This window comes from Entelurus aequoreus, linkage group LG04 (genome assembly GCF_033978785.1).
Source record: "Entelurus aequoreus isolate RoL-2023_Sb linkage group LG04, RoL_Eaeq_v1.1, whole genome shotgun sequence".
Classification (NCBI taxonomy): Eukaryota; Metazoa; Chordata; class Actinopteri; order Syngnathiformes; family Syngnathidae; genus Entelurus; species Entelurus aequoreus.
In genome coordinates this window covers 46815798-46829740 of record NC_084734.1, presented here as the reverse complement: position 1 = coordinate 46829740, position 13943 = coordinate 46815798, and the positions used below count along the sequence as shown (strand labels likewise).

Here is a 13943-nt window from a genome sequence, read left to right as displayed (position 1 = left end):
CACAGAAGATCTATGGGGGGATTATTAGATCTTGCATGAATATTTGGTCACTCAAAACAAGATGTGAATGTTTTGTTTTGATAGTTTAGCATACTGTTTATTGATTTACAATGGATTAGTTTTTGTATCGTTATTGTACAAGTGTATCACAGTGGCCCCCTGCATTTTTCGGTATGTGGCCCTCAGGCCAAAAAAATTGAACACCCCTGGTCTTATGAATCAGATACCGATATTGGAGCCTTGAGTATTGGTCGACACTGATTTTGATCTGGTATTATACGATACCAGCATGAATCATACTATATGCTTTTATTATTGTGTAATGTGGAATGTTAGAAAATGTTTTATCAAGTGACATTACTCAAAGAACAATGGCAGGTATGACAACACAAACCTTTGGGCAGACTTATGCAGTCTTTAAATTGAAGTGGTGTGTTCATTTGTTTTTGGTGACACCTATTGGCAACAGTAATTAATTAAGTTAAGCTCACAGTGGAGTAAGTTGAATGATTTGGGCACGTTTGTTACTGTATACTTTATTAGACGGCCTTGGAGTCTTTGTATGTTTAGGCAATATGCAACAATGACTATTTTATACTTATTTGTATTGACAATGGGCTGTTTTACACTGCAGTATTATACAATTAAGGACACCTATTCCGTATGTTTAGCTTGTGTGCTATTGTGTTGTTAGCTGTTGTTTAGGTGCTAGCTCCTAATAGCCTATAGCCTACCATATTCTACATGGAAGTCGATATAATCCGATACTTTTTTTTTGATGATATTGGAGCAATATCAGATATCATTTTTGGATCGGGACACACCTACTTAGGACTTAAGTTAAAACTGAAAAAGTTGCTTGAGATGGGTCAACACACGTTGAGTAGTTCACTGTGTGTATTAGTAGATTTAGGTTGAAAAAATGTGCAAGTTGAGGTTGATTTTGAAGGAGTTGCAACAAGCAAATGGCACAGATTGGGTGGAATGGTCCTTATCCACGATAATCATCAGCTCTAAATGGGGAGTTAAACCCTATTTGTGGGTGTTAGTGGGTTGTGTGTTGTTGTGTGCATACAAAGCGACAGTAACATAGCCGCAGGGCTTGCTTAGCTCGAGTTCCTAGGTGGGAGAAGACGACGCACATTCATCTCGACTATATCACGTAACAGATAGACAGGCCCCAGGTAGCTGCAGGTAGCAACAACAAAGAGGGGAAAAAGAAATAATAACTGACAAGACAACATATTATCTATAGGCATGGTCCTGGAAGGGTAGGGGGAACAGGAGTGATGGCAGGCCTTAGGCTGCAAGTTGCCATTCCATATATTTCCTATATTGTATACATTTTGCTGCACGTGCTCTCTATGCTGCAGTGCTATTAATTCTGCACAGTCCACTGTGGTTTGGTCTGGAAGCATAAAAGATTATTAAAGCGTTTATACAACAAGCACAAGCCCGCACTTGAGAGACTTCGACTGTAAGGCACTCACTGAACACTTCATTAGGTACACCTATTGCACAATCTTTTTATTTTATTTTATTTTTTTTACCTATTGCACAATCTAACACGTATTCATGCAACTGATGTATCAAACATCCTTTATCTGGGATAGATTTATATCAGTTGAAATTCAGGTGTCCTGTAGCTAATACAGTCATCCCTCATTTATGGCTGTTAATCAGTTTCTTGAAATAGCACTTACTGATAATAAATGGACTATTTTCATAGAGCATAAACAACTGTTTACGACCTTTTATATATATATATATATATATATATATATATATATATATATATATATATATATATAATATATATACATATATACATATATATATATATATATATATATATATATATATATATATATATATATATATATATATATATATATATATATATATATATATATATATATATATATTATTAGATCCCTGTAGACATGAAATAACACCCCTCAGTCATCTTTACACTTTTTTAATCCAATATAGTAACACTGCCTGAGGCTTAGGCAATCGGTGGCCACGGTAACGAACAGTGCACTGTAATTGTTTTGGTCTCAGTTAGTAGCCTATACTATATTTATATGTTTAGTTCATTTGGCCTTTTTCATTTTCATGCTTAAAAATGCCTAATTTAGCCCAGAACTACGTACAAACTGTAGATAGAATATACTTGAAAATCCACCATAGAGTGAAGCTGTAAACATCGAAACACAATGTGGCAAAGGACACATGCAAATGCAATGCCTAAAATACCACAATAAATTAACTTAAGGCATCCAAATCAAAATAAAGTAAAGATGTTTGTATCTATAATAAACACATGCACATAAATTATTGTCGTTTTCTCATCTCATCTCAAGCAATTAGAATGTAATAAGATTTTCATAATCATGAAAATAATATTTAAAAAAAAATATTTGGGTGAAACTCAGGTAATAATATAATGTCGAATTAAATTAGATTAATCTAAATCATATGTATATGCACAATCATTAGTATAAGTTATTATTTTCTCATTTTTAATTGAGGCAGTTATAATGTAGTTTGTAAAATTTAAAAAAATAAAATAAAATTGTGTCCACAAGCTCACATTTATGAAGAAAAAAAACAAACAATTAAATACAACTAAGGCGTACAACAATTAAATGCAATGTGTTTGTATTTGCACAAAAACAGTATGAAATTATGTTTTGTCATTTTTAATTCAATCAGTATAAATGGAATACAATTTTTCATAAACATAAAAATAATTTCTACCAAAAAAATGAGGTGAAATTCAGGTGTCCAATAGCTTATATATTTGGATTAAACACCAATAAAATACAGTTAAGGCATACAATAATGAAATGAAATAAAATGAAATGAAATGAAAATAAATGAAATTAAATTAGATTAATATATAAAATTAGGTCTTTCACTACAAATCAAGTGTTATTTAAAAGTGAGTTCAAAACTATTGCAGGAGTTTCACGCAAACACACTGACATGATGATATGATTGCATGATTTCCTTGGTGGAGGGAATTAGGTTTCATTGTCTTTGTAGTTTTCACTAACTGCACTAAATAGTCTCACTTGTAATGCTTTTCTTGGTTTGGATCTTGTTCCATTTTGTAGTTGTACCTAAAATTGTGTCCAGTGGGCTTGTATTCTATTGTCGTGTGACCTCCAAAATACAGGTTTACAAATCATAAATCCATGCAGCAATAACCGGCCTGAAGCGTCGCATCCACTCTGCATTTCTACAGGCTTTTAGTACGACTTCATCCTTTGTGGGGATGATTTGTTATTACTCATTTTAATTGTTTGGACTCTAATCAATCCCCCCGCCACCAAACCTCTCTGGCGAATACGGAGCGCCCATAAATCACGTGGCGACATAGTTTTGTGCTTGAGCTGCTGCATCACATCTACTGGAGCAGTCAACGATCGATCATGGAAAATGCTCGTGAATCTTCCTGGCAGGTCAAATGTGATTTACTCTGCTCGAAAATACGTTTAAGAGGGAAAAACAACAACAACGAAGTAACTGGCTCCTTGCAGGCTGCGCTGAGTCGCTAAATGAAACAACAAGCTTTGTTACTGGCAAAGTTAGGCACAAAGACGAGGATTTCAACTGGAACATGATTAGAGTACAGATTGTTTGGTGTTCTGTTGAAAATAAGGCTTAGGGCTCCAAACAGTATTTACCCTTTATAAGCCAAGCCATGCCATTGGAGTATTTTTGCGTTACTTACAGTTGTCTACTTTTGTGTGATTGTTGCATGTGGGACACACATCAAAGTATTTAGAGGTATGAAGTTACAAACTATCCAAAAATTCATGTTAAAAGATGAACAATGTCATTTTTAGGGAGCGTCTGTCAATTATAAAATGGTACAAGTTTGTCAGAGTAAAATGTTGATTTTATGTCTTATCAACTTCTTGTTAACTGTAGTAAATTCATGTCATCTGTGTCGTAAAAGTATACCCGTCACATTTCAGCATTGTTTATGACTGTACATCTTGCCACCTGACAATACTATGGAAGGTACACTTTTGAGTAGTTTGTGTACAGTTTGTACAGCAGAGTTTGAGATGTAGCATCTACTGAATATGAGTCAACACTCAAACATTATACAAATATCTGGAGTAGCAAGGTGATTGTACCTTGCCTACAGTTCAGCCTGGTGGTGTTAGCATTTCGCATTTGAACCGATAGGGTACCAATTCATGGTACGTGGGAACCAATACTCAACGTAACCAATGTTTGGCACATTTGTGTGTCCTTTTGTTAATAAATCTTAATTGTTAACAATGGATCTATTTTTTTTATTTACCATTTAACAGCAAGTTGATAATAATAACTGTGCTGTCCAGTTGTTATATCTTGTTTGCAAGTATTATATAGTAGACTTAGCATGCAGTTGCAATTCCAACTCATTAGATGGCAGTGTGTTGCTGTAGTCCGGAAGTAGTCTTTGCCATTGCGTTGAACGTGCCAGTTTTGTCATTGTTGAGTCCTACAAAATGTTTAAATTTCAAGTCTGTTTGAGGACTCTGCACCGGCTCAAGCATTTGGTGGTAAAACAGACATATTTTTAGCAGACTGCCTCTCTGTAATGTTGTAATTTTCCATGCCAACAAAGCAAGTGTGCCTGATAAAAATCTCTCAAAAGTCATGCTACACTTTTCAAAACATGCTTGCTCGATGCAAACTTATATTGGATATGCCATGTACCTGCTACCGAGTAGCATTAGCAATTTTAAATGGCGATTTCAACACCTTGAAATTTGGTAATGAAAATCACAAAGATTTTTTTTTATAACATACATCATATCGGGCATAGTTGCTTTGTTGGCACGGAAAATTCTGTTTTACCACCAGGTGCTTGAGCCGGTGAAAATGGACGTGACACCACGTGCATATAAGGTATCAAAATATGGTACGGATTTTACATCAATCAGTACCGACATAATATGGTCAATACCTATACAAGTACAGAATTCGGTACCCATTCCTATACATGAGTGCTGCTGGCACCAGGGAAATGTGGTTCATTGAGAGTAATTGGGAATTTCAACATGTACTATATGACGTAGTGGAGCAGAAGACGTTTTTAACATGATAAGGTGACCAAACCCAACTTACCAAGGAAGGAGGAAAGGTGAATGATTGCAAATAATGTAACATCCAGCAGTGATGTCATCTGCTCTATTCCATGTCTTTGGGGATTAAGTTATGATCCCACCAAAAATATATCTAAACCAACATTATTTGGACTTTTGTATTGAGACGATAATGAATGTGTATTGACAGTTAGAGTTAGAGTTTGAGTTTATTTCGAACATGCAAGCATACAACATGATACATCACAATTTCCAGTTTCTCTTTTCAACATGTTCGAAAAGGAGTAGGAAGAAGCAGAGCTTATTTAATCCTACCCCTTTTCTTTACATAACAGTTGCTGAAACTTTTTTATTCACTTCCTGTTCTCAATTTATTCACAATAACTCAATAGGTAATCACAATAAAAATAAATAAATAAATAATAGTAAGAATTTAATAATAATAATTGGTGAAGTAAGTCATATTTCATGTGATGAGATAAGTAAGATTACTTTAAGAATGAATGAATGGATGGATAAAATAAATTGATAATGTTTGTCATGGTTCTTCTTCTTTGTACTTTGTAAACACTTTAAGTTTGAAGAGTTTCTTGAAGTGGATCATATTAGTACATTGTTTGATTGCTTTGCTTAATCCATTCCATAATTTAATTCCACATATTGATATACTGAAGGTCTTAAGTGTTGTACGTGCGTACAAATGTTTTAAATTAAATGTGTCTCTAAGATTATATTTCTCCTCTTTTGTTGAGAAGAATTGTTGTATATTCTTTGGTAGCAGGTTATTGTTTGCTTTGTGCATAATTTTAGCTGTTTGCAAATTCACTATGTCGTGGAATTTCAGTATCTTTGATTCAATAAATAAAGGATTTGTATGTTCTCTATATCCAACATTATGTATTATTCTAACTGATCTTTTTTGTGACACCGTTAATGAATGAAGTGTACTTTTGTAATTATTTCCCCATATTTCTACACAGTAGCTCAGATATGGTAACACTAGTGAGCAGTAGAGAATATGAAGTGATTTTTTGTCTAGAACATGTTTTGCTTTATTCATTATTGACGTGTTTCTTGCTACTTTATGTTGTATATTTTTTACGTGAGATTTCCAGTTCAATTTATCATCAATCATTATACCTAGAAATTTGGTTTCATTTACTCTTTCAATTTCTTTTCCGTCTATTTGTATTTGTGTTTGACTTTCTCTACTACTGTTACCAAATAGCATTATTTTAGTTTTACTAAGATTCAACGATAGTCTGTTTTTGTCAAACCATCTTTTTAATTTGTTAATTTCTTCTGTTATTATTTGTATTATCTCCTGTGTGTTCTCTCCTGAACAAAACGCTGTTGTATCATCCGCAAATAATACTAACTTTAAATCTTTTGTAACTTTACAAATGTCATTTATATAGAGATTGAATAATTTAGGTCCTAATATTGATCCCTGAGGTACACCACAGGATATATTTAGCGTTGTAGACGTGTGTTCGCCTAGCTTCACGTATTGTTTCCTGTTCGTTAGATAACTTCTTATCCAGTTTAAGACTAACCCTCTGATGCCATATCGTTCTAGTTTTTTTATTAAAATATTGTGATTAATAGTGTCAAATGCTTTAGTTAGATCCATAAAAACTGCCGCTGCACATTTTTTACTGTCTATTACATTGGTAATTTCCTCTGTTATTTCAATTAAAGCCATTGAAGTTGAGACATTAGCTCTGTATCCATATTGGTTCTCTTCAAGTATTCTATTTTTATTTATGAAACTCTCTAATCTGTTATTAAACAGTTTTTCAATGATTTTAGAAAATTGTGGAAGTAAAGAAACAGGTCTATAATTTGTAAATTGATGTTTATCTCCAGTCTTATAAATTGGTGCAACTTTAGCTATTTTCATTTTGTTTGGGAATGTACCTGTTTGAAATGATAGATTACTAATATACATTTATGGTCCTGAGATCTCTTCTATAACCTTTTTTATCGTTTCCATATCAATTCCATTACAATCAGTTGAAGTGTTAGATTTACATTTTTTCACGATTGTAACTATTTCCTCATGTGTCACATTACTGAGGAACATGGAGTTGGGATTTCGCTCTATGGTATCATTATAGTCCTCAATTGGAACTGGGTCTGGAATCCTTTCTTCCAATTTTGGTCCAATATTTACAAAATAATTATTGAAGCTTTCAACTACTTCCTTTATGTTGTCATTTTTTTTTATTTCCGTCTAAAACGTATTGGGGGTAGTCCCTCTTTGTGCCATTTTTAATAATGCTATTGAGGATGTCCCATGTTGCTCTCATATTATTTTTGTTCCTGTCCAATAATTCACTGTAATATTCTTTTCTACATGATCGTAGTATATCTGTTAACTTGTTTTTATACTTTTTGTACTTAATTTCTGCCTCTATAGTTCTTTCTGCTATAAATTCTCTATATAGTGTATTCTTCTTCTTACAAGCATTTTTTAATCCTTTTGTCATCCATGGTTGATTATTCTTTCTCTGCTTGTTACTGAGTTGTATCCATGGACAATGTTTGTCATAAAGTATTATGAACTTGTTTAAGAAATGTTCATATGCTTCATCAACCTCTTTTTCATTGTACACATTGTCCCAATCTTGCTTTTGTAGCTCACTTTTGAAAGCAGTCATCCTCTTCTCTGTGCACATTCTTCGAAATGTCCTTTTGTCTTCCATGTTCTTCTTGTAGTGTCCATCATATATTGTAAAAACTGGCAGATGATCACTAAAGTCGGTTATAAGTAGACCACTTGTAGTGTTATTATCAAACTCATTGGTAAAAATATTATCAATAAGCGTGGCACAGTGTGCTGTGATTCTGCTTGGCTTTGTGATTTTTGGATATAAACTGATGCTGTACATTGTATCAATGAAGTCATCAATAGACTTTTGCTTGTTAGGGTTCAATAAGTCAATATTAAAGTCACCACATAAGAACATTATTCTTTGACCATTATCCATGTAAGTAGCCTTGATCCATTCTTCAAATGTTTCTATACTTGATTTAGGTGATCTATATATACAACTGATGAAAATGTTTTTGCTTTTTTCCTGACATATTCCAATGGTTATACATTCTAAGATATTATCTATAGCAAATTACATGTTTTTTACCACTTTGTAGTTCAGGTTCTTCATCACGTACACAGCTACTCCTCCTCCATTTTTGTTGGTTCTGTTGATGTAGTTTAGTTCATATCCCTCCAGATCAAAATATATTCCTTTTTTATCATCAATCCATGTTTCTGTGACAGCAATCACTTTGAATGGTTCGTTGATGTGTTCCAAAAAGTTCTTAATGTTGTTGTAGTTTGCATACAAGCTTCTGCTATTAAAATGAATAATTGACAATTTGTTATCGCATGTAATGTTGCTATTATATTGATCATCTGTATAATAAAAACAATTATTACTGATGTGGGAGAAAAAAAATTGTATCTGGATCTATATCATTTTCCAAATCCTGGTTTTTGTAATCTTTGTTGCAGAAATTTTTTAGTTCCATATTTTCTTGTTCAACAATCTTTGATGTTGTTTCAATAATCTCAATAAGTGTACGTGGATGTAATCCTGAATGTAGGCCCTCTTGTTTAGTCGTCCCTTGGAACATAGTAGTGTCGATGCTGAATTTGGGTGTTTGTTTTCTGTCAGAGTCCATTATCATCGTTGTTGTGGTAGCTGTGTAAACTTTAAAAATTGTCCAGGTCCTTGATGTCATGGACAACAATTACTCTTGCTTCTGGACCTCCATTCAGCTTGATGTAGATTTTACAGTTGGTGCTCCAAGTTCCCTGGATTTTTCCCTGCTTTCTCAAGTCGCGTGCTTTCTTGGCGTTTCCAGCATTGCGTTTTGTGAGATGCTCATTAATGTACACATTTGTTCCCTTCAGCTTTTTTCCCTGTCTCAGCAATGCCATTTTAGATTTTCTGTTTACGAGTTTCACGAGCACGACTGGAGTGGCGTTGTTGTTTCTTCCGTTCAGTGGGATGCATGTTTCGATGGTATTAATGTCAATTTCAATTTCCTTTGATTGCAGAAAGTTGACCACTTTCTGTTCTGCTGAGATCATATCCATTTCATCAGGTTCACCTTCATTATTCACAGCTTTCGCATAGGATCTTGGTTTAATTCGGTGCCCAGTCACAATGATATCATTCATTCGTTTGTCCTGATCCATTTCATCTATGATATTCCTCAACATGTTGTTGTCTTCTTGAAGGGTCTTCATTCGTTTGCCCATTTCAGTGGCTTCATTATTTCTTCTGTTGTTCTGAGATTGCAGATTTTCTATATTTTCCTGCAGACTTTTCACATCTTGTTTGTGTTCTGTTGTTACTTTTCTCAGATATTCTTTCAATTCTTTCATTTCTTCTTTCATTTCTTTTTTCATTTCTTTCATTTCTTCTTTCATTTCTTTCATTTCTTTTTTCATTTCTTTCATTTCTTCTTTCATTTCTTCAAGTTTTTGTAGGATCACTTCTTGATTCCCATCATGTCCTGTGTCCAACCTCAAATCTTGTTCCCAGTTGTGTTCTGTATCAGCTGACCTCGAAGGTTTCGGGATTACAATCTTTCCTTTACCTTTTCGCATCGCGGCAGTCACTGACGTCACTGCCTCTTGCTTGTGTCTTAACGGCAGTTGCTTCTTTAGCGACTTGCGGCACTTTAACTTGTTTTTTCCAACAATTTCGTATCTTGCGCCGTTCAGAGATCAATTTGAGGTGTCAGCCTGTCAACTTATATCACTCTGCGACGTCGGGATCACTTTAAAACAGCTTTAAACTCGCCGAAGCTTTTGGTTGCTAGGCAACCGCTTGAACTGCGGCAAGGCGCCTTTGGCTTGAGGCTAACGGCTCTCCCAACTCGCCTTCTTTCAGCGTATCAGTGCCTCTCAACTGACCAAAATCAGATTGAAGATGCCAGGGTCCTCTCCTGTGGCTGTGATCGCAAATCAGTGGTCAAAATATTCAGATTTAACAAAAAACTCCGGTAGCAAGAGCGGAGCCTTTCTCTTTTGCGTCCTTTCTCATTGACAGGAAGTGTATGAAAGTGAATCGATACTGCTATGCACGCTGTACATTGACTACTCTAACGTGTTATATTGTATTGTCCTTTGAGATGATGTCTTCTGGCAGATACCACAACGCTTTTGCTAACAAATATCTCTTTTCTTTCATCTCTTCCACAGCTCCCATCAACCCTCATCTAAGTAAGTACCAAACATTACTAAACATGATGAAATCACTCTGTCACCCATGTTTGTTGGCAGAGTAAACACGCTGCTTTTCCTTTGCACAGCGCCGCCACAAATGAAATCATCATTCGGTTAATGATTGCCGTCTTGCACTGCAGTGCTTACACCCACTAATGGTGCCTCGCATTGTTTCTCCACATTTTTCACCAGCAAAGAATTCACACTTTGAATTACTGAGAGGAAAGTTGCACTGCGCTGCTGGGAATATTTATTCATATTTTATACGCTGTGTTTTTAAAAAGATGGATGCTGGCGCTGACAACAAACAAACACCTTAATCACCAACATCATTATAGTGGTCCCTGAAGTTACCTGCACACATCCTATAAACGTTCTCAGGCATGAACAGTGAAAGGAAACAATTTGTTTCAGAGCGAGACCTCCATTTAGCGCAGAGCACAGATGACGCCCTTTCTCATTGCGCCGCTACCTCAGCTCTTTCGCGCTTACCTGACTGTAAGCTGGAGGTCACCGCTCCGCAAACAGTTGCGAGCTACATTTGTAATAAAATCAATGAATATTTATCCAAACGTGCAACCCGCATCCTCAATCTAAATGCTGCGTGTCCCCCAGTCCTATGTTCTGCTTTTTTTTTTGCATGCATTAAATGGAGGTTACATCATCACTCAGGAGACCTCCATCAAAGCCAAATAACCCTAAAAATGACATGTAGGCAACCACACAGCATGTTCTTTTTTTTGTATGTTTTTTTTTACCACAACCCATTAGTCACTCCCAGCACCACCAGTTGTGGTAAAAAAAAAAAAACAGTATCCTATTTAAAAAAATACTCAACAGAAAGCATGTTAGCTGAAGGGAAACATGTTCTAAGTTTTGAACCAAACTCATGGGCGTGTCCACCAGTTAAATCAACGTTTTAGAACTTTTTCACCAAAACATCAGTTTTCAGTGCCCTTACAAGGTTTTTGTATGACTGAAGGGCCACACTCTATTGGAAAATGTACGATTTTAAAACAGAGCCAAACTCCATAGGAAAATGCACAATTGTAAAGTGAGCTAATCTACATTAGAAAATGTATGATTTTAAGGTACCAGTAGAGTGAAAAAAAACAGTTGACTTTATGTGCTTAATTGTGTTTCATTGTGTCCATTAAATCATATCCAATTGTATTTACAAACCGCAAAGTATGCGAAAATACCGTCAAAATATCACAAAATGCTACAAATTCAGTCCGCTCCAAATATCTTCGTCAATTCTGCATCCCTGGAGTAACGCTTCTACACTCTGACCATATTATCAGATCAGTCATACTGGAAAGACGCAAAAATTAAAAGGAAATGTGCTGTTTATCATTCACAATCCTTATGTAAGACAATAATTTATATGCTTGGCTTTTTTTAAGCATTCGAAATCATGAACAAATAGCTAACAATTGAGTCAATAGAGCGAGGGTCCTCTATTGCATTCATTATACCCACCCCCAAAAAAATCCAGAAACTGCCAACAATACTCCATTTATATGTCAAATACTGTATGAGCGATTTTGTTAGTTTAAGCACCAACACAGAGGGCCTATTTTAGCCGCGCAATGATAGCAGTGAGCTAATGCTAGCTTACGCTACTATTGTTGACACACTAAACAGGCGGTTGCTTCTGCTTCATCTCAAACTTGGTCAAAGTTTATTCTAGATTATAATTCATGCATCTCTCACTTGGTAGTAGACAAATGTGGCTATGGACCGAAAGGCTGGTCAACATTCATGACAAAGACACAAAAAGACGTATTTGCAGCACCTTTTTTTAACCCTTTGTGAAGATTGCGACTAAATCTTAATTGAAACGGAATTACTGTATGTGAGCGTACCGTCGATCGGCATCCCAGCGAGAGTGGAACTTGTACAGTAAGTGCTTGTTTTATTCTGGTTAGTTTGTATGTTTAGCACCTAGCAATGCTGTTGGTGCTATAGTGTTACAATATCAATCAACCAATCAATCAATCAATCACAGTTGACTTATTAGCAGTTAATCACAAATGTCTTAAAGGGCTGCACAAGCCACAATGACATCCTCGGCTCAGATCCACATCAGGGCAAGAAAAAACTCAACTCAATGGGAACAACGAGAAACCTTGGAAGGGACCGCAGACGTGGTGCAATGGATGCCGATTGGATACGGTTAATAATGTGAGCGTTCAGTCCATAGTGGGGCCAGCAGGGTATCCTCTTGCATGGAGACAAGTCAGCAGCACAGAGACGTCACCAACTGATGCAAAGAGGAGTGGTCCATCCTGGGTCCCGACTTTAAACAGCTAGCACTTCATCCATGGAGGTTGTTCCATGTTCACCTGATAACCTCTCCACGCAGGAGAGGGTGGCAGAACAGAAAAGAGAGACAGCAGATCAACTGGTCTAAAAGGGGGTCTATTTAAAGGCCAGAGTATACAAATAAGTTTTAAGATGGGACTTAAATGCTTCTACTGAGGTATCATTTAACTGTTACTGGTAGGGCATTCCAGAGTACTGAAGCCCGAATAAAATACGCTCTTAAGCCTGCAGACTTTTTTTGGGCTCTTATAATCAAAAAGCTGGGGTGCTTTGAACAAAGATTTCTGTACGGGAACATATGGTACAATACAATCAGCACGATAGGATGTAGCTAGACTGTTTACTATTTTACATGTAAGTAGTAAAACCATAAAGTCACATTTTTTAAGTGCACAGGAAGCCAGGCATTTGAGCCAGTATAGGCGTAATATGATCAAACTTTCTTGTTCTTGTCAAAAGTCTAGCAGCCGCATTTTGTACCAACTGTAATCTTTTAATGCTAGACATAGGGAGACCCAGAAATAATATGTTACAGTAATCGAGACGAGACATAAACGCATGAATAATGATATCAGCATCTCTAGTGGACAAAATGGCACACATTTTAGCGATATTACGGAGATGAAAGAAGGCTGTTTTAGTAACACTCTTAATGTGTGACTCAAATGAGAGAGTTGGGTAGAAGATAATACCCAGATTCTTTATCGAGTCGCTTTGTGCAATTGTTTTGTTGTCAAATGTTAAGGTGGTATTATTAAATAGGTGTCAGTGTCTAGCAGGACCGATAATCAACATTTCCGTTTGCTTTGCGTTAAGATGCAAAAAGTTGCTGGACATCCATTGTTTAATTTCATTAAGACACGCCTCCAGCTGACTACAATCCGGCGTGTTGGTCAGCTTTAGGGGCATGTAGAGTTGGGTGTCATCAGCATAACAGTGAAAGCTAACACCGTATTTGCGTATGATGTCACCTAGCGGCAGCATGTAGATGCTGAAGAGTGCAGGGCCGAACACTGTGGAACTTCGCACGTTACCTTAACATACTCTGAGGTCATGTTGTTATGGGAGACGCACTGCATCCTGTCAGTAAGATAGGAGTTAAACCAAGAAAAGCCTAAGTCTGACATACCAATATATGTTTTGATACGTTCTTATAGAATGTTATGATCGACGGTATCGAAATCTGTGCTAAGATCAAGTAGCAGCAACATGGATAATGCATCAATATCCATAGTCATTTTTGCGACTTATTGCTC

The 13943-nt window shown here is 35.9% G+C and overlaps 1 protein-coding gene across 2 annotated transcripts in view; it reads left to right on the top strand.

The window, feature by feature from the left end:
* Positions 1–13943, top strand: part of LOC133648689 (MAM domain-containing glycosylphosphatidylinositol anchor protein 2-like) — a 562410-nt gene that overhangs the window by 476095 nt on the left and 72372 nt on the right. For both annotated transcript variants that reach the window (XM_062045021.1, XM_062045020.1), the window contains exon 13: positions 10336–10356. In XM_062045021.1, the coding sequence (XP_061901005.1) occupies positions 10336–10356 (21 nt within the window). The remainder of the gene's footprint in view (positions 1–10335; positions 10357–13943) is intronic.